Source organism: Siphateles boraxobius, unplaced genomic scaffold, assembly GCF_051911475.1.
Source record: "Siphateles boraxobius isolate OS27281-9 unplaced genomic scaffold, OSU_SipBor_1 6, whole genome shotgun sequence".
Classification (NCBI taxonomy): Eukaryota; Metazoa; Chordata; class Actinopteri; order Cypriniformes; family Leuciscidae; genus Siphateles; species Siphateles boraxobius.
The window spans coordinates 23,460,077-23,482,153 of NW_027509186.1; the positions used below are offsets into that span (position 1 = coordinate 23,460,077).

At 39.1% G+C, this 22,077-nt stretch overlaps 1 protein-coding gene across 5 annotated transcripts in view; it reads right to left on the reverse strand.

The window, feature by feature from the left end:
* bcas3 (BCAS3 microtubule associated cell migration factor) overlaps positions 1-22,077 on the reverse strand; it is a 254,043-nt gene that overhangs the window by 505 nt on the left and 231,461 nt on the right. For 2 of the 5 annotated variants that reach the window (XM_077208302.1, XM_077208303.1), the window contains exons 23-24: positions 18,026-18,193; positions 201-1,838 (exon numbers count right to left, since the gene is read on the reverse strand). In XM_077208302.1, coding sequence (XP_077064417.1) covers positions 1,690-1,838; positions 18,026-18,193 — 317 coding nt within the window. In that variant the 3' untranslated portion in view covers positions 201-1,689. Of the gene's footprint in view, positions 1-68; positions 158-200; positions 1,842-18,025; positions 18,194-22,077 lie in introns of those variants that run through there. The other 3 variants (XM_077208300.1, XM_077208301.1, XR_013195948.1) reach the window with 2 other exon arrangements.

Genomic DNA, 22,077 nt, shown 5'->3' on the forward strand with positions numbered 1-22,077 from the left:
GCTGGTGCTGAAAAATGCGACTAAATGCAAATACACTTTTCATTGTAATATCACGAAACAAAGCTTACACGCATGCAGTTAAAGCAGCGGCGGAGGAAATCTCAGCCCCGTGTCCTGAAGCCTGTGGACTTGATTCATGATGATAAAAAACAGCTCCCTAAACAAAAGCAGTGATTCAGATTTGTAGCCTCGAGCCCAGATTTGTATCTCGTCATTTAAATGCATTTATTGTTTTTGTATAACAAATATATCCAGGAGAAAGCAAGGTAAGTTAACAAGGGAAAAGAACTGTGAAGGTCAGAATGCATTAATAAACTGTATTAAGCAAACACACAAATGTATAGAAGACTTGTTCAATTCACTTGCATAAAGTCCTATTAAGATAACATTACGCAAGAAGTATTACAAAAAATATTGTAGTCCGTACAAAGCATGTGCACTGCATTCAGTTTGAAAGTCATGCCAACTTGAATGCCGTTATGAATTAGGCTGAATAATCATGTTTCCTCTCCGGCTACTTTCAACATGCAGCTCTTTAAGCTTTTTGACAAGCTGATGATTAGGACCGTTTATTCACAGTTCTTACATCAGTTTAATTGGTAATTATCAATAGTTGTGTGTGTAAAATGTTCCATCCAGTCAAGCAACTTAAAAGACATTCTTCAAACAGAGCAATTTAAAATAGTTAAATAAACAAGCTAATACAAAATTATATATTGATATTAATGATGATAATAATGGAACTACTTTAAAACAATGTGGGTAGTGTCTAAATCACCTGAGCTGAATGAAACTGGCTGTGGATCCTCGATAAATATCAGGCACACATCCTATAAAGCCAATCAAACGTGGAAGCATTAGCAAAACAACTTCCCCTTTGAAAGAATCAATAGATTTCACATTCACCCATAGATTGAAAGATTCTGAATCATTTGAATCCACTAAATTTATAAAGCCAAGAATAAGTCCAGGAAACAAACTTTGGTTAAAAACAATCGAATCAAATATACAGAAAAAAATGTGCGGAATAACAAACACTATAATGTAACACAAGAATAAATTGTAAACATAACCAATTTGAATTACCTATAAAATTTAAATCAATTCAAATGTTAACTACAGTACGTCTACTAAAATATTATTTGTCTAATGATAGCATATGTTGATCGAAAAAAAAATCAGCATAACGCTTTATAAGCTCAAACCTAAACTCAACTACTGAGATGTAATCAGGACACTGTTTCTTATGAACACACACTCTCTTCACACACACTCAGTAAAGATACGCACTGGAAATTTCTTTTGATAATGATATTGGTAATATGACACATCTTTGAGAAAAGTGGCAACAACCCCTTCTAAGGTACATCCGACCCATCAAGGTTAATATATACGTGCACTCAGTCTCAGATGGAGGCTACAATGAAATGAATCTGCAAGAGAAGTGAATGACAAAGCACGTTAACTCCGGGCCTCATTGAACAGGGTTTTCCTGCATGCCAAGTTTGATTAAAGGAAAATCCACGGTTCAAAGAATAGAGAAAAGATATAGCTGAGCAGGATGGTATGAAAACACACTGAGAGAGAGAGAGAGAGAGTGTGGCTTCTCTCATGGGGTGATGTGTTGTGGTTGTACTGTCAAGATTGTCCAAGGCGACAGAGAGGTTTCCTTGGGCGGGACGGCTGGTTTTAGGGGAATGTGGTGGGGTAGAGGCTGAGGGGCTGGCTTTCATTGGTGGGGAGAGGGGACCGGTAGCCCTCGAAGTTCCGGGGAATGCTGCCACTGGTGGAGCCAGAACTATTGCTGAGAGTCTCGATGCTTCCCTCCCTCTGCAGCTCTGCTGCATTCAAAACACACACACAGAGAGAGAGAGATGAAGAAAATAACAACATAAACATGACTCACGCTGTTATGCAGGAACATTGCAGTGCTTGGTGACAAGGAAAGATTTGAAGTGATTTACTGTATTACTATAAAAGGTGTGTTAATCTTAAGAGCGTCAATTTAGTAGAATTTAGTTCAATAAATACACAGATACCACAAATTACTTGTAATTGTTCACTTCTATTCAAGTGTTTGCAATGCAGGGAGGAACATGGTGGTTCATAACTGTCTGAACTTCAGTAATGAGCGGAACAAAGCTTCAGATTTCAGACCAATGAAAGGACTGTGTAAGAATCTTGGGAAAATTATCATTATATAATAAAGAAAAAAGAAAAACATGTTGTGGTTAAGTTAAATCGGATAATGAGAAGAACAAACAGGCGAAATTGTTCAAAAGTGATAGACTTTTGTTTTTTACAAAAATATTGAGCAGCACAACTGCTTTCAACATTGATAATAAAAATAAATGTTTCTTGAGCAGCAAATCAGCCAATTAGAATGATTTATATTTATATATTATAATTAGAAGGATCACGTGACACTAAAGACTGGAGTAATGATGCTGTAAATAAAGCTTTACAATTACAGGAATAAATTACATTTTAAAATATATTAAAAAAAGTAAACACTTCTTATAAATTATAAAAGTATTTCACAATATTACTGTTTTACTGTATTTTTGATCTTTTAAAATACGTAGCCTTGGTGAGCATAAGAGACTTCTTTTAAAAAAAACGTAAAAAAAAAAATATTTGAGGTCAATAAATACTCACAAAGATAAATGGTCTTCCCCTGGAGAAGTAACCATAGCAACAGGTCACTCAGGTACCTGAGTACTTTTCATTAGAATCATCATTGGATTGAATATTGTCATTATGACTTGATTTTAAAAAGTACATATTACAAATATATCTAAAAAAAAGACACTTTGCATTTGTTTAAATTCTCTGTAATATCAGTTAATGTTTAGTTAATGGTGTAGCTAACAGATTGCGGCCTGAAAAAAACGCCATAAAAGTCACTGTAATTTGCACACTTCTCAAAACAAGCTGCTAGAAGAGAGAGAGAGAGAGAGAGAGAGAGAGAGAGAGAGAGAGAGAGAGAGAGAGAGAGAGATACAATGCTATCAATAATAAAACCATATATTATAAGACACTTTAATAGATGGTGAAAGTGTGTGATCAAATGGGATAAAGCAATAAATAAATAAATAATCTGAATCAAAAACAAAAAAGGAAATTTGTAAATAGAAATATACATATATATATATATATATATATATATATATATTTCTATTTACAAATTTCCTTTATATATATATATATATATATATATATATATATATATATATATATATATATATATATATATATAATAACAAACAGAGCAATTCCAAGAGTGTCATCGCACTATCGGTGCTAGGGCCCTAAATATTGTTATTTAGTGTTATTAATAACAATATTAGTGTTATTCTCAGCATGATTTGTACTGTATATGTAGCGGATGTTACATGTTGTTAAACTTTGTCTATCGTATACACAGTCACAGACAGCAGGGACTCATAACCGCTGAGATATATGCAGTGTTTTGAACATACATCAGATGCAGAATGGCCGTGTCCATAATTTTTCAGTTTTTATCTGTTGTGTACACAGAACATCTCAAACACACACACTGCACGGTGCTAAAATGATAGCAGGGACTGGGTGGCCGCATTCCCCCTGATGATTTGCGCTCGTGAGGGAGGAGAGGAGCTGTTTGTTTGCTTTGGTGCACATACCCCTGAGACAGGTGCTCGTAAATCCTGTTCTACAGGCTCGACGCTAAAGAAGTGTGCCAGGGAAGAGACCGTGACTCTGCTTTTCCTCATGTGCCCAGCAGATAGCACAGGCACACAGTGTGGCAGAGCCCAAAACCTGCTCGCATCATGTGGGCATACGCACCACTCGGAGCAAATAAATACCGGTTAAATGATGCCACGTGCGCTGTACTAATTACAGGCAGGGAGCAGATGGTCAGGGCCCACACCTGCACTGGAGAAATGTACTGTTGTGGACCGCAGGCGGTGTGTGTGTTTGTTTGTGAATCTGCATGTAAGGCAGAGAGTCAGCGGTGATAAGTTTCCGCTGGAAACTGTGCTCTTGGCCTTAGTGCAGTGTAAATAATGACGCCACACACTAGGGGGTGAGGAGTATGACCAGAATCTTGTATCATGGTATGAGGAACTTTTCACCGGAACTATTTATGTATTCATAAAATGCGTGAATAAAATATATTTTGCATAATTCAGCAAATTTAAGTATTTCATTTACAGTCAAATCCAATAAATAGATTTTTAACTTAATTACGAAGGAATGGTGTCATATTATTCGATAAAGCATTTAATTTATAGTGGTATGCAGTAAATTAAAAGTTTTACAAAATAAATGGTAGCTCATAAAATTACATAATTATTTTTCGTTTTTTAATTTAGATTTCATTTGGATTTTATTTGATGGACGAAAACCAAAAGATTGGAACATTTGTCTTAAGTCTATATAAAATGATGAAAAATAAATTATTTTAGATAAGTACAAGCAGTAGTACAAAAACAGCTACTTTATACATGCATACTTTAAGTCACAAGTTGTAAAACATAGACATCTAATTCATTATCTCTACCAGCAGCCTTCTCTTTTATATTAAACACTTATAAAATCGAACCCCTAAAACTCTTTCCTTGCCTATATGGACATTACACGTAGTGTGAAATTCTGTCTGTTTCTATTCCCTCTCTCTGCATCACTGCAGGCATGTCTGATCGCTGTGGGGCCCCTGCGGCTGCACCACGAGTGCCTGGTCCCCAGAAACCAGGCTCCAATATGATCAAACAGGCAGTAAACACCAGTCCAGCGTGGCACAGACATTTCTAGATCCTAGAACGCTGTTTGCTGTGGGTAACCAGCGCATGCTTACACATTAGACTCACTCAGGGCAGAACACAACTCGGTGACAGAGAACATGCGGCTTGAGCGCAGCTCATTGAAGAGGAGTCAGCTGATCATTAGATGGAAACCAAACAGGATCAAAGCAGAGCCCTTTATCAGACTGCTGTGCCAGTGTAAATGCCAATGAGAAAGTGGACCCAATTTGAGCCCCCATTATAAGGGAGAGGGGGTGGGGGGTGGGGTAAATGGGACAGAGGGTGTAACTTACTCTGATGTACACCGTTTAAGAGTTCAGTTTCTTGTTTGTACTTCAATCGTAGCGTGGACGCAGCTGCAGTTGATTAGCAGTCTCTTGTCATTCTTCTCTCCAGGTCATGTTTCTGTGCTTGACATCATAAATGCATGTGTAGGGGTGAGTGGAGCAAGGGGTGGATCTACTAGGGTGGCACCCTAAGAAAAACTATTGCCACCGTGCCACTCCAGATTTATCCCAGTATAAAATATTAATGTAATCAGTGTTTTCTGTACCATATTGTAGTAGCTGCGCTTTAAATGTGATGACATAAAAACATCTGCTGCATGGTTGCTTGCGCTCTGTATAGCCAACGTCATTAACAGGGGACTCTCATATGAATGGGTGACACAACCAGCACAACCAGTGTAGACCAGTTCAATTGTTTCTCCATTCAATCATGAATCAGAAAATTAGAGAAATCAAATCCCGTCCTGATAGTCATCATAGATATATTTGCCATCCGACTTAATACAATTAAACCAATAACAAGATTCCAATCACAGAAACTAATAGCAGAGTTAGGTAAGAATCAAATCTTAACTAGAAAGACAAACTTTACTTGAAGTTTAAAATAATTATACAGATATTCAGAAAGTTGGGTGTTCTGGGTTGTTGCTCAAGTGTTGCTAGGCGGTTTCTATGTGGTTTCTTGTGGTTCAGATATTCCATGTGTTCTAGCTCAAGCACACCTGGTGCAACTAATGAAGTCCTTGATTAGTTGGATTAGGTGTGCTTGAGGCAACACCTGTTTTGCATATTTGTGCTGTTGAGGGATTCTATTCAGGGGGATAAATCATTGATGAAGTCATTAAAAGTTGCATTTTCAGTTGAATTTGGGGAAACCACTTGAAACATTTGTTGTGTTGAGCTATTTCAATTACTTTTGTTTAATTTGTTAATTGCAAAGAGCTGAAAGTACGCAATGGGGGTTGAATAATTTAAATTACAACTGTATGTGGTTAATAGTGTGTTCGGGGTGACCTTCTGTAGTGCCCATATACAGACATCTGTTAAGAAGCATGAGAAGTCTTAAAACACTATTTTTTTGTCTTCCGAGTAGACTGTATAATATTTATAAACTCTTCTTGAGATGATAGACCTACTCTAACGAGCTCATTTAGAATGTGTTGAAGTGTTTTATAGACACACTCTTGGTGCCCTGGATATTATTATTTTGTTATTACGGGTTCAAGCACCAAAGGTGAATTCAACCCCTAATGAATTTATGATGCTAACTGCAAATTGTAAACTATCAGCCATTTCAACTGAAAGACGAAGGCTGTGATATTAATGTTGTCCACAAGAAGCAGCCACAGGATAGGGAATCTTTTTAGCCTAATTTCCTATCAGTTTCCATCCAATTGAATGGAAATAAATGCATTTATCTATTTCATTTGTATAACTATGATATACTGTCAATATAGTTTTATATCATTTGTGTATATAGAAATCTGTGGAAAGCTTACAGATCATTAAATTTTTATTTAACTTTTACAGACCCCAATAAAACTTTTTTTTCAATTTGTCAGATATGGTTAAATATATTGCTGTCCATTGAAAATATTTGTATTTTTCAAGATAATATGTATTGTAAAAGAATTATAAAGACACTTATTTACTGTCGTGGTATGAATAATGAAACAAACACTTAAACTGCAAGCAGTTAGGCTACCCATATTATAGAAATATATTATAAAAATGAAAAGGTCCTTAAGATAAATGCTTCACATAAATAAGATTTTGAGCAACAAAATATCTTCACATTCATTTGAAATTGTCCAGTGACATCCTATGACATGCGATTCATCTAAATTGAAATGTTGAGTATGAGTCCACACCACACTACATCTATCATCACATGCATTACGGCAGTAAACATTGTTATACAGTATTTTCTCCTTTAATCTAACAGTAAAAGGAAGTAGAAGAATAATTTCAGTTGCCCTTCTTGACACTTGTGTGTTGCTGTTGCCTGTTTCATGAAACCATAACTTTCAGTGAAGATTCAAGATGGAGTTTTCCAACTTGAATCAAACCACATCATAAGATACATTTCAATTGGATCGCTAATCATTCACAAGGGGCCATTGGTGCTTGGACCCTGATGTTTGCCATTTGTGGCTATATTTTGTTTTTAATTATAATATACATGTAGAATAGATGATAGAGTAAAGATTAAGTATGGATGATTGAATGCTTTCTGTCTTTGGTGTTGCCACCCCTCACATTCCCTTAAGCCACCCTATAAGTCATTTTCTAGATCTGACCCTGGAGTGGGGTAAGATGTGTCAGTCTTACCCCATTCAGCTGTGCTGCCTCCTTAAAGGGTTAATTCACTGCTGGCAAGACAGACTTAAAAAAAATATTGGCTAAAGACTTAGATGCTAAATACTTCAAAACCCACAATGCACTTCTAATTTGGGTGCCACCCCCACTGTTGTGTGTGGGAATACAAAAATGTGGAAGTTCTATCTGTAGTTTTAATAAGAGCTATGAAGCTGTCAACAGTCTGCCGGATGACACAAAATGATGTGTTTTTGCAGACAAAAAACGTGGATATCTGGATGCAGGAAAGAGAAAGAGTAGGAACTGTTAATTCACATAATACCGATATTGTTGCAAAACAAAACTGGTTGAAAATCTGCAAACTCTTTATTTAGAAACTGTGCATGAATCTTTGTCAGATGACCATTTAGAACAGCATATTATTATTATCTATATTATGTATATACATAGATTATAGATGAATTTCATACAATATACAGCTGCCGGTGATTGAGAGATCCAGAAAAAATGTATTAAGTGTGACGGAAAATGTATCCAGGTCCAAAATGTATGTATATAAAACTATGTCAATGATTTGGATAATAATAATGACAATGATTAATTATTATTATAATAAAAACAACAACTATAATAATAATAAATCTGAATTATTATTATTATTATTAAGAATAAAATCAAATAATAATAATAATTCTGTTCTGAACTCCAATCAGACATTGCAAATGTAAGTACTCAATTATAACTTGGATTCCCCAATGAGCACAAAAAGAAATACAAAAATACTATATTTATACAGAAACAGTTATAGTTATTTCACAGCCCCTCTGAGATTGTCACTCAAATGTAAAGCTGCCATTAAGAGAGCCATCCTCGTAAAAAGGTGTGCATTAGCATCGGAGGGGCATTGAGAGTGTGTATGGGACACTATTACTCTGACAGGACCTCATCCTGTATCCAGTTTACTCATTCTGTCTGGATTATTAATAGTCACGTGTGTGTGAGTGACCCTTTCCGGACTGGAAGCAAAGTTCAGTGCCAAACTAACAAGGCCCTATCAGAGAGCACGGAAGGCAAGAACTTCAATCATTCAGCTCAGCTCACATGTGATAGTCTCCATATTTCATGGTAATACAGAATGAACTTTCAAGAGTGGTGCAGGTAAAGGTGGCTAGCCTCCATTGTGTTTTCAATTACATATAATGAAAACCTACTGTAACCTGTGCTGCCCTGGCACATACCATCCTCCAGCAAGGGCACATTTCTCATTTACTCATTCGAACGAGAGCCGAGTTATTGGATGAGGCCACAGTGATGCGTGTGAGGGATCAGACATCCTCTCTCTGCATGCAGACGGCCCGGAGGCTAAACGTAAGACAGACCAAACAAACTCTTTCACTTCATGATCATTTCACAGAAAGTGCTTTTCATTACTATTGACCACACTAACAACTGCCTAGCAACCAGCAAGAATTTTTTTTCAGAAAGAAATCTAGTGAGTGTAGACTAAAAAGTAGGACTGAGACAGACAGCAATATGGGTTATGAATGATAAAACATACAGTCCTAAAAAATGAATCACATTTATGAACACGACCACACTCTCAGATCTCACTTTGCTGCCGTGTTTCTAACTAGAACACAGTGAGTTTAGTGCGTGTGGAAATGAAAGCATATTCATGTTCCTGCATGTAATGTCCGAACTCAACGAGGCTCTAGTGTAGCATTACCACAGAGGTGTGAATGACTCTCCACACATACACTTATAGGTTTAAATGATTCATTTTTTCTTCTCAGATACACTCCTTTCCTTGCTTTCACTGAAATAATGCGAAAGGTGACGGATGAGTCGGAAGAGCAAGAGAAAATGTTTCCAGGAAATGTGTGAGGAAACGTTGTTCTCTACAAATGCAGAATATAAACAAGAATTTTACTTTGACTGTTTTCCATTGATTTTCATTTGAATAAACCAATCAAAAGGTTGGGTAGTAATGTTTTTGAATGAATACATTACCAAGGCTGATTTTAATTGAACAAAAATACATTAATAAATTAAAGTTAAATATTGTTGATTTATTGTACAATTTAATTCCTGTGATGGCAAAGCTGAATTTTTAACATCATTACTCCAGTCTTCAGTGTCACATGATCCTTCAGAAATCTAATATGCTGCTTTGCTGCTAAAAAAACATTTCATATTATTATTATTATCAATGTTGAAAACAGTTGCGCTGCTTAATATTTTTGTGGAAACCGTGATATGTTTTTAACAGGATTATTTGATGAATAAAAAAGTAAAAAAACAGCATTTATTTGAATTAAAAATATCTTTCATTAAAAATGTCACTTTTAATCAAATTAATGCATCCATGCTGAATAATAATTTTTTTTAATAATAATTTCATTTATTAAAAAAAAAGTATAGACCCCAAACTTTTGAATGGCATTTTCTGCACTTCAAATCAAAGTTTGTAATGTTGTGACTCACTTTGGAGCTGGTTGGCTTGGTTCATGCCTTAGAACTCTAGAATGAAGAATCTCTATGGAAAAAAGGAAAGGGGAAAACACTTCCAGGGGCAGTCGAGCTGAAAATGTGGGCGTGCACTTTATAGGGTTGCTTGCCTTAGCAACACCACTAATGACTTTCAAACGACTTCTTTTGTAATCCAATTGGTTTATTTGAACTGGTTCTGAATAGTATACAGTGATAGCAAACTTTTCAAATGTGCTAAATGGGCAAAACGTGGCCAAAATCCATTAAGATAAACACGACTGATTCTTAAATTTCTCGCACGGGCTACAAGTAGACCACAGCCTCTAAATAAAAACCCAAGTCAAACTAAATCACTCAGATTCTGCCAGCATTAAGAAGGTCTATAACTGCTAGCAGAGTAATTGGTTAAATAGTTGCTTAAGGCGCAGGTCTCAAATTTAAGCCAGTGGGATGGAAGGCTCATGCCATTTACAATTACAAACCACTCAGGCTGGTGGCTTAATTTGAGTTTTGATTCAATTAGTTGATTTAATTGCTGTCTATATTGCTTTATGTCTCTTTGATTGATGGGCACGGTCAGCATGACGGCCGTGTACGCCATGCCAAGCATCTTGAGATGTGGGGCCAGTACACACACACACACACGTACACACACACGTACACACACATGTACACACACACACACACACACACACACACACACACACACACACACACACACACACACACACACACACACACACACACACACACACACACACACACACACACACACACACACACACACACACACACACACAGAGTGAGGTTCACTAAAGCCCTGTAGCCAAAGGAGGAATCCTGCACTCAGCTGGTCTTTCAGTGAAAAGCACCATTGCTCACTCACTCGCTCGCACAAGCTCACCAACACCACACCGGACGACAGTGCTTTAAATCTGAGCTTTCATCTACAAGCCACAAACACATTAGAAAATAAACAGCAATGCCTTTCCTGCTTTGCATAATTGCCATTTTGCTTTGCATTAGTCAGATTATCACTAAGCAATTAAATAATAGTGCTAAATGATGTGGTGCTTTTTGAGTGCACGATCACCTGAAAATGCCGGAACGTCTCTAGAGGAAGAAAGAGAGAAATGTTTATTCACAGCACTGAGAGAGGCGTGTGTGAGTGCTTTTCTAAGTGTGAGGCCATTAGAGCACTGTGTGTGTGTGTGTGAAAGGGAGGTAGCGGCGCAGGCAGCGACAGTCACACTCTCCCTCCCTCACTTGCTTCACGTCATCTCACCTCTTTTCACTTTCCTGGAAAGTGCTGCAGTCAGGTCAGTGATCTCATATCGGTGCGGAACGTTAGCGCTGTAACGCCTTTCAGCTGCGCCTTCAAGAAACCCCTCCATTATGTCCTCTATCACTAATTCATGCAACCTCTTTTACTGATATATATACAGCACACGTGTAGATGTGAAAGGAGAGGAAGGTAGTTTGCGAGAAAGGAGAGAAGCAAGAAAAGAGGAAGGTAAATGTGGCATTGAATAATGAACTCTTCTTCATACTCTTGAGAGGCTAAACACAGGATGAGTTGTGGAATCGCAGCTCTGAGCAGGCCTGACACGCAGCACGTCTCACCGACACCTGCCTCTTGCTTCCATTTGAGGCGCTCTCAAATGCCTGACGCTTTCGTCATGTTTCACCAACACCATGTCTAGACATCCTGGAACATCTTTTAAAAGTGCTCATTCCACCCCCTCAGCTGTCTCGCTTTCTTTCTCTCTCCTTTCTTTCCGAGACACTATTTTCTGACTGTCGCTCCCTTGAGCGAGCTGTTAAGTGCAGTCTCAAAAATTCCCACAAAAAGCCCATTTACTGCAAGCTTCGGTTTCTACCCTCAGTCCCAGCTTCTGTCCCTTTCTTTACTGTCTTAGCAACTAGTTTGTAGGCTAGAAGAACAGTAAGGAGAAAAAAAAGCAGGTGATAAATGCTAAAATGATATCCAATGTGTCACTGACGGATTGGGGCGGAGAGAGAAAGAGAGGCTCTGAATGCAGGAACTCTTCATCGTCTCACCCTGTCGCTGCACATTACTCTCAAACCCTTGGTTGAACTGAAGAGACTGACCATGGGATGAATGGGCGAGTGCTTAAAAGAGGAAATAATGATTGTGTTCCTGTTTTCACACTTCATTCCCCTCCTGGCCACCTCACCATGCAGCCATGCACTAATACCACCTCACGTTCTACTGTCTTTTATAATCCGACACTGGAACTGACCTCTTTTTTTATTCTCTCTCTCTCTTTTTTTTCTCTCTCTCTCTATATATAAAACTATGTGCTATAACCACAGAGATATCTGTATTTGTGTTCCTCATCTCATAGAGTGTAAGTAACGATGTCAGCTACAGCTGAGCTCAACATCAGGGTCAATGGCACAGTAAAATCACTAAGAGCTGCAGGCCTTATCTTCAGCAACAGCTCCACAGGTCAGATCAACACAGCATGCAGAAATGGACCTATTATTCCTATGATCACGGCTGCCCTGGAAGAGTGTGCTGGAAGAGAGGTAGTTTAAAAAGGGGTAGATTAAATATAAGTAAGATTTAAATGACATCTGGATGTATTTTGGAGCGGGAACACTTACCAAACTCCTATGCACCAGGCATATTTCAGAGCACCTATACAGTTCTACCTAAGCTACAGTCTTTCAGCGCAACTTCATGGACCAGCACACTTCCACTGAGGAACTTTGGTTTGGCAGGAGATTGAGCAGACCCAGATTAGCGCTGGGCTTGTTTATGCAATCCATCGTCCGTGCGCTGCGTATAGGTGGCGGATGATTGATTAGCGCAAACTAAGTCCTTTTCACGGCGAGTGACTGGGCTGCTGTGCTTTCAGCTGTGTCTTGTTGATCCAGTGATGGTTATCTTGCCACATTAAAATGAGCCGTGACATTAAGATATGGAACGGTCTCTCTGATAATAGCAAACGTTTTGGCAAAAAATACTTGTGAGTTAGTCCAATTTAAACAGGGAATATTACTGTCATTAACCAGGTAAGCAAACAATGGTGGTTTTTCAGTAAGCCGGTGTGGAGCTACACCAATGTACACTGGGATAATACACTATATTCCATTACAGTACCTGGAATAATGACATGCAAATATGCCTGTTGCATATCACCAACTCAAAGCCTTGTTTGATTCATGTTCATACCTAATTCTCAATCAAAACTCAATGATACATACAGTAGCGGGTGAGAATCATTCGGTGTTAGCATTAGCACAAACATTTAAATTTACATTAAGTTCAACATAAAGCTCAAAACATCAGCTTCGTCAGTCAGCAGGGATACATTCCCATTTCTGCACTGATTTAGGGTGGAAAATCAGCTGACTTCTGCAGAATTAATTAAAACAGTAAAAATGTTTGAGCTGAAAATACTACATTATATTAATAGCTGAACATATAATCAAATTAGGCAAAATATTAAATAAACAAAACCGCGAGTGCTTGTGGACTTTTTGAATGACGTCATTCCAATCTTTTGGAACTTTCTGTGGATTTCTGTGCGTGAGAGTCAACTAATAACCAATCCCTGGTCAGATAATTAACTCAACCATAAAGCCAGTTCAAACAGAACCTGACAATTTTATACAATTAAATTATGACAACTAGTGTGCAATGGTTAAAATAGTAAGTGATGAATGTTTTGATGACTTTGGAGAGGTTGGGAAATAAACATCCTGCTTCTTTCACAAGTGCTAACAGCCAATCGAAAGGAAGACAGATTTTTGGCGCCCTGGAGTGTCTGGCCATTGGAGAAGTATGTACAGACGAGTGTTACTGGCGGATGTAAGTGCATTGTTCCTAGTTTCGTGACAAAAGCTCTAATCATCATAAGTTCAGCCGGTCACGGTTCAGTCAGCTCAGTGGTGGTCACTGCATGTATGTGTCCGTTTATGTTGGGAAAACCATGCTCACGTAAATGTGTTCTTTCTTTCACCAGCTTGCACGACTGTTTTAAGCGGAAGGCATGTAAATGCTTCTGTAATGAAGCTTTAGAGTGCAGTGTTGGGAGGCTACTTCAAATCTGTAGCTTGTGACTAGATATTCATAAATGAAAGCAGTTCAACTCAGTCAAGAAAGAGTGTCTTTGTGTGGATTTATGCTACTTTCCAGAGTGTATGTACGTGTTTCACTTTGACAGTAAAGATGTGCCCTGAGGGTCGAACTGAATATTCAAGGATGACGATGAATAAGAAGAAGAAAGAAAGAGAGGGTGCTTGAGAGCTGTCGCTAACATCCTCTTCACAATGAAGCTATTGTGGGATCTCCGTCAAGAGCACAAAAACCCATCGGCCTTAATAATTTTTTAAGAACACATATATTTGATTCAGTAGAGAAGAAAGGGGAGTCCTTTCAACTTTCACACTGCCATACAGAACAGACAAGCATGCATTCAAATGTCTAAATCAACGAAGCAGCACATACACCATATCAGCATTGATATATACATTACAAGTCATGACTACATTACTGGGAACAATGGGAATCTCAGTTAGGGTAAAAACATTTAACTTGAAATACTAAATTTGTACTAAAACTAGATTTAATTAAAACTCTAATTGAAATACACAAACAGCAGTATAGTATACTAAATATTTCACTACAAAAAAACAAAAATGTGCACAAAGAATCAAATGAATTAGTGAATCATTTTTCAAACAGTGAACCAAATGAATCTAAAATAAATCAAACGTAAAAGAAAAATTTTGCTGCAGCATTTCGTTTAAAGGCAGACAACGTATTAGCATTATCAAATTTTTAAGAGTCATGTCTACATCACTACTACTTTCTGAGAGCCCTGTAAGGCTGATGGGGGTGCTCACAGTGCTGTAGGCTTAACGGGGAAATAGATATAAATGTGTTTTTCGGGGCAGCTGGAGTAATGTGGAATGACAGAGACATAATCCCTGTGTGTAACCTCAGTAAACACTGGCAGCGGTGGTGCGGGGAGGGCAGCCATGTTTGACAGGGTTGAGCCCTGTCCACTTCCCCCTACTTAAATGGAATTTACGTTGGGTTAGCACCAATGAGAAAAATCTAATTTGCAACTTTATGCCGCTGGCTGAAATCTAATTATAAGATTTCAAGAGTTTTCTCTTACATTCCATTCTGTTAGGTTAGGAGCCTTGTGTTATGGTAAATTGGGAGTCTTGGATTCACTCCATATCACCTGCATGGGAAGAATTTCCCAGCTTGCAATGAAATTTCCCAATTTCATCGATGGTCAGCCAGGCAAGAGTGGGAAAACCAAGGACTGGAAGAAGTGGATGGATGGAATAAACATGGAGAAGTAGTTAGCGACTGATAAAGAAGAAGAAGAGTAAGAGATGTCCCCTGACGCTACAATGCTCTTCTGAAGAAGTGCCTGTGCGTGAGGAGATGCTAAGTGTCGAACCATCTGCTTTGGACCCTTCAAAGAAGCTCCCATGCTGAACCTGCCTTCTTAAATGGGGCGTCCCACAGCAACAAAGAAAGCTGGTCAGGTATTACATACGCAGATGCACTGACTCACCCAGAACTCAACGACACAATCCCACACTGCTTTACAACTGATCAGATAATTCCCCCATCAGCCAAAAGGTCACGTCTTGATGGAACTTTATTCTGTGAAAAGCCTAAGAATAGTGTTATGGCACTTACATACTAGAGCAGGGGTTTTCAAACTGATGTCTGGGGAGTTTAGAGACCAATGAATAAATAAAAATAGTATTACTCATAATCATGATCATTTACTAAAATCCACAGTTATATAAGATGAATAGAAAATTAAACACATTTTTTAAAAAAAATTATCAGTTTCCAAAATGTATTAAGTAGTACAACTGTTTTCAATATTGATAATAAGAATTGGATGCCAATTTGATACAATTTTCTTAACTTTTGGTCGCGTTGCCTTCACAAATCCTCAGTTTTTTCTTGGGATGTACCATGTCCATTAAAATCAACAAATTCATAACATTCTTTTACATCCTGTCAAATTTAGTCGAGGTATAAACACACTATATTATGTTGCACATGAATCTTGCAAGACTTTTCACAGAACAAGAGTCGCCATCTAGACACAACCCAGACATGACAACAAATGAAGAGGGTACTTTGGATGACTATAGGGTAATTACCAATATTCGGCCGTTACTCTCAGCACTTACTGCCACATTAGGCAGTACCTTCAACAAAGACCAAAATGGGAATGGCTTGATCTCTTAATGTCTGGCACTGATTCTTAACGGCAGCCGGACATCTGGGTGAAAAAGACACAGACTGACATAACCAATGTCTAGTGCTCATCAGAGGCTCCAGCACCCTGTCCCCCACCACCATGCTGCTTATTTAGAGCCTCTCGCCGCAATCCATTTTTTGTCTGTACTCTGGGTTTCCTGCTTCAGGAGATGCTTAACGTTACGTTCATCCGCCAGCCCGTGGGGCCAAAAGTTGAGAGTAATGTGATCAGTAATGAATTTTGTGTTACATTAGGCTGTATAAATGGACGGACAAGCGCAGACTACAAGTGTCCGGGAGTCGGGCTTAATCTAATGATGCAAAAATAGAGACAGAACCAATTATGGAGAAGGCCAACTCGGTGCTGCTGCAGGGACTGCAAATGAATAGGTACAAATCAAATTAGTGCCTAATAGACGCGCTACGAGAGAGGGCCAGTCGATGCTAAATGCATTAAGGCCTTGTGACCTCGCTGCTCCAAGCAGCGGCGTCCAGGATCCAACCTCCATCTTCGCCAGATATCAAAGAAAGTCTTGTTCAGACGAGGGGGAGGGCCGGAGAGCAGCAGCTTCCTAAATGAGTTAAACATTTGGATTGTCAAGAGTGGCAATTTCCCCCCTCATTTCGCTCTGTCTCTCCCTCAATGTGAATGACCTAATTTGTTATTGTAAAACCTCTGAAATGTGTCTTTTCCAAGATCTGTACAAGGAATCACGTAAATACGCCAGGACGTATTCTTATCTCAGCGTAATTCAAACAGGATTGAGGATCAGTAACTGATTCACAAAGTCACTAGAGGTATTAGCAAGAGCAAATCGAACAAAATAGGGTTTACCACTTTAACTACCGAGGGAGTTAGTTTGCCTTTGGACTTACTGAGCTAGTAATGAGAAGAACAAACTTGGCTGATGAAAAGGAAAACCAATAACCGAGTTATCATTACATATTCAAAGTTCTTCTTTCAAATACATAATATAATTTTAGTCTTACCTTCATTTAGATATTTTGAGAAAATATGACTTTCATTATTTGAACAGTTATTCAAACATCATTCAAAATATCTTATTTTGTGCTCTACAGAAGAGTGAGTCATACAGGTTTTGAATGACTTAAAGGGTTAGTTCACCCAAAAATGAAAATTAAGTCATTAATTACTCACCCCCATGCTGTACCTGAGACGAGAGTTCAAGAGATTTCCACGACGCATGCGCGAGAACTGAACAAGAAGTATTAGAAGAAGAACGTTCTCTTCTCAGTTCTCGCGCATGCGTCGTGGAAATCTCTTGAACTCTCGTCTCAGGACCACAAGGAAGAAAAGGAATCGTCGAATAAAGTCGTTATTTTTGTTTTTTTCCCCGCACAAAAAGTATTCTCGTCGCTTGATAAACTTACAGTTGAGCCACTGTAGTCACATGGAATATTTAAACATTTTCTTCAATGACTTTCTGGGCCGTCAAGTTTCATTCCCTTAGGCAGCCTATGTAGCAGTGATCCACCTCTCAGATTTAATCAAAAATATCTTCATTTGTGTTCCGAAGATGAACGAAGGTCTTACGGGGTTGGTACAACATGGGGGTGAGTAATTAATGACTTCATTTTCATTTTTGGGTGAACTAACCCTTTAAGTATGAATAAATGATGACAGAATCAAAATTTTTCTATGAAATACTCTTTTAAATCTTTGATGTAAATTTTTACTATTAAGGGTATGCTATCTCATTGAATTGAATGGAAAATTTTAAAGACTAATACTAATCTAAATCGAATTCTCTTGTAAAAACGTACTTTACAAAAAAAAAAGTTTCGTTCCCAGTGTATATGTCTTACATCAGTGCACCTCTATCATTAGTGAGAGTGTATGTGCTCACCTGTCCCAGAGCCTACAATGTCTCTGCTGGGCGACTCAGACATTGCATCTGCCAGCCTCTCCTTCAGGCCCTCTTCCGTTGCTTCCACAGAGGACATGTGACGCAGTCCGAAACTCTCAGGCCAGCTGCCACACACCTCCAGCAGGGTGACGCTGCGGTCAAACATGCCTGCCAGAGAAAAACGATAGAGAAAAACAGTTCAACATTTTGATTCACACTGCTCATTACAAGATAATTTTATCACTGCAAACCGCATTTTTTCTGTCCTTTATGATTTTTCTGTCCTTTATTGTATGATATCTATGACGATTTTAGTAAATTGTTAAGAATAACATGGTGCTGGCTTGAAAACAATTCTGTAAGCCTGAAGTCATAATACATAATGAACCTGAAAAGTGTCTATGGCCATACTGGTGTAACTCAGAGGTCATAAACGGCTATCTGTGTTTCATCTGGCACACATAGCAGCGAAGTCCCAGCCGAGCCCCTCTGCCTTCCTCTGACAGGGATAGCGAAGAGGAAATGACTGACCCCTGAAAAACACCACTGTGGGCCAATATGACTTCAAACAAAAACACTGGGCTAATTTTTTTCCAGCAATAAGCACCTAGGCCAATAAAATAGATATTGCATAAGGAGGGGGGTGTGAAGGACGCACAGTTTGTCTGTCTCCCATGATGCTGCATTTCAGACAGTGGCATTACCGGGGTGTCTTTCTATAACAGATACCTGCTGCATGAAATATAGCTGCTTTATCTGAACGGCCTGTAGGGAGACCCTTTGATCTGCAGGCCAACGGTTATCTGGCCTTGTCTGGCCTCCCCTGCAAACCCTCAGCCACACTCAAGGCCACTGACAGGCGCTAATGTGCGGCGAAGAGAGGAGCGCAGGCGGCCGGTGGCGCAGAGCTGATATGGAGGCAAGAGGCCTGCAGTTATCAGCTGTAAAACACCAGCCCGGCCAGACTCACAGACAGCAGATAACTTCATACCACTTCATAAAAAGCTGTTTGTCCTGTGTCTGCCATTGACTCCTCAAAGCACTGAAATCGCCAGAGTCAACAGGCCTGCCATCAAAGCAACTTCCTGCACGATGAGTGGGAGTGCCCACCGCACACGCTTCTACAACCAATGGCTCTGAATGTCTCCAAGATACTACATACTATATATATATATATGTGTGTGTGTGTCTGTGTGTGTGTGTGTGTACAGTTGTCGTTCCTTAACAAAATGATTTTAAAAAAAAATGCCCAAAAATGTGATGCATCAGCTTACTGGTCAGCAACCTGCCAGGGTCATTGAACTGTTGAAAGTCACATAATGCACTTTTAAACGAGTTTGGGAGGCTGGAGAGCGCACCTCTGTGAGCGTTATTTTAAAGCAGTCCAACAGCTGAAGGGGAACGGCATGGAGGATATGGGGTCAGAAGTTCATTCTCACCAATAGGGAAGATCTCTTCATCAGAACGGCTGACAGCCGCCACAGCCCACATTCCACATTATTCACACCCGTCAGAGCTCAGCCTTACCAATTCAATAATAAAAAGCCTGCCGCAGGTTCTGGGTAAGACAAAAGGCATGAGCCGACCCACGTAGATCCTCGCGAGTTCCTCTCGCTTTTAATTCTTCACTTGAAAATCCTCTCTGAACCACTGAGGTATGAGGACATAAACAACATGTTTTTATCATCATAAAACCTAATGTTGGTCTCCTAGATGTTGGCGACCATGGGACTACTTATCTAATTTTTGAGATTTTCTTTATTTAGTACAGAGAACATTCACTTGACAGCCTTGAGTTACAGCACGTTTACTGAAGCATGCAGGGGACACACATTATCCTGTTTCTGGGCTACAAGGGGCACCAGAGAAGCGTAAACACCTAAAAGAACAGCAAAGGTGGGACTAATTCAATTAGGTTTTATTAAGGGGCCATAAGTGAAATTGAGCTAACAAGCAATTATCCCTAGGAAAGTGTGTTAGACTTGTGTAATGTTGGTCACTTGTATCGAAAAACAAACAACCTTCTGATGGAAAATGGGTAGTGTGTAAATCACGGGTTGTCATTTGTCCAAGGCGGCATCTGCTAGGACTGCCTCTGCCGAGAAGACCTCCACCTTTTTTGGCCTTTTGCCACTTTTATTTATAAGAGGGTAGAGAGAGGACAGGAAATGATAGGGAGAGAGAGGTGGATCAGAAACAGGAAGTGCCCACATGATCTACATACTTTATGTTTTGGAGCATGTGTGCTAACCACGATCAAACAATCAAAAACACTCTTGGTTTTTCTTAGGTTAATGCACTTCTTACACAGTACACAAACTTTACTTAAAAGTAAAAGCTGAATTTTACTGAAAATAAAATGTTTAATAGTATGTATGCAATTGGTATTACCGCTACAACTAAAATTAACTACAATTTTGGTGATGACTCACAAGTAACTTAAAAGTAAAAGCCGACTTAAAATAATAATTAAATAAAAAAGGAATGTGTTTTAAGGGATATTTCCCCCCAAAAAGAAAATTCTGTCATAATTTACTCACCCTCATGTTGTTCCAAACCTGTATGAGTTACTTTCTTTTGTTGAACACAAAAGAAAATATTTTGAAGAATGTTGGTAACCAGACAGTTGACAGTAGCCATTGACTTCAATAGTTATTTTTCCTACTATGGAAGTCAATGGCTACCGTCAACTGTCTGGTTATTAAACACTCAGGTTTGGATCAACATGAAGGTGAGTAAATGATGACAAAATGTTTGGGTGAACTATCCCTTTAATAGAATATTCAATAAGTATAACTAACAAATACTAAAATTGATTACCAGTAGCATGGCCAGAGTGCAGCTGAGGCCTGTGGTAAGTCAAGTAAACTTTATTATCAGCTGATTATGGCCTTGCTTGAGTGAGTGTCCTCCTCGAAGAGATCAAGCCATCCAACTCTCCTGATAAGAGTGACACTGGGCACTCGTGCCGGCTTTATTTCCATGCCCTCCAGCTCCTCTGTGTGTACCCTGCTTTCACTGGCTCTCAATCAGAGACCACTTTAAAGTGCCACCGGTATACAGACACACACAGCATCAACAGCTCCTAAAAGCCAGACTGACAGTGCTGCAGACGAGTGCACCACAGCTAGAGCGATACAGACCCAAAAGCTGCCAGAAGTGTTTAGCAGCGATGTGTGAGTGTTAATGTAGATGTAAGCTCTGAGGATTAGCAGTCTGATAGATGGCCATAAGGAAGTTTTTCCCGCACCTCCAAGGCCCCCTTCCTCATTACATTACACTGCCTTTTAAATCATTTACTCCCTCGCTCTCTCTTTTCACTCTCGCTCTTTAGCTGTGAGAGTGTGAGTAATCCCATCAATACTCTCGCTGGGCTTTTACACTCTCTTTCACACAATGGATTCTGGCTCACTCAAGCCACGGCACTCTCCATTCCGCTCAAAAGCCAGGTCGGCAAACTTAGGCAAACAGAGCGCCGTCTGACAATTAGCCTTAAACCTTTAATAGCGAAGAGAGCAACACGTCGTGTGTGGCACCGGCTGCAGCTCCTTAAATTGTCAGTGTGAAAGTGTATTCAGAGACATAGTGTCTCCTATTCATAAAAACAGCTGTATTCATTCCATGGGTGTGAAACGGCTCTTCCTGCAGAAGGGGGAAAAAAACCAGGGTTAAATCCGTGATAATGCCACTAAGAGTTATGATGACCTGTTGTCTTCACAAAAGGGCTGTGAAATGATCATAGCGCTGGATCAGAATGCACCCATTGAGCCCATCTGGATAAGAAAAACCTGCCTGGGCTCCTAAACACCTTTAATAGATTAAGAGAAGCCTATGTCTTTATGTATTCATATGCTCTGCCCTTTGTATTCTCCTCCTTTAATTATATATGGTTTCAAAACACCTATTCATTCAGCTGAGAGATGGGATAGAGAATGTGCAGAAACAGGAAGCCAAAAACTCAACTAATACATCTGGCATTAACATGCATTTTTGGTGACAAGACTGTGAAGTGGATCAAACAAACTTGTACAACTGTTTTCAACATTGATGAT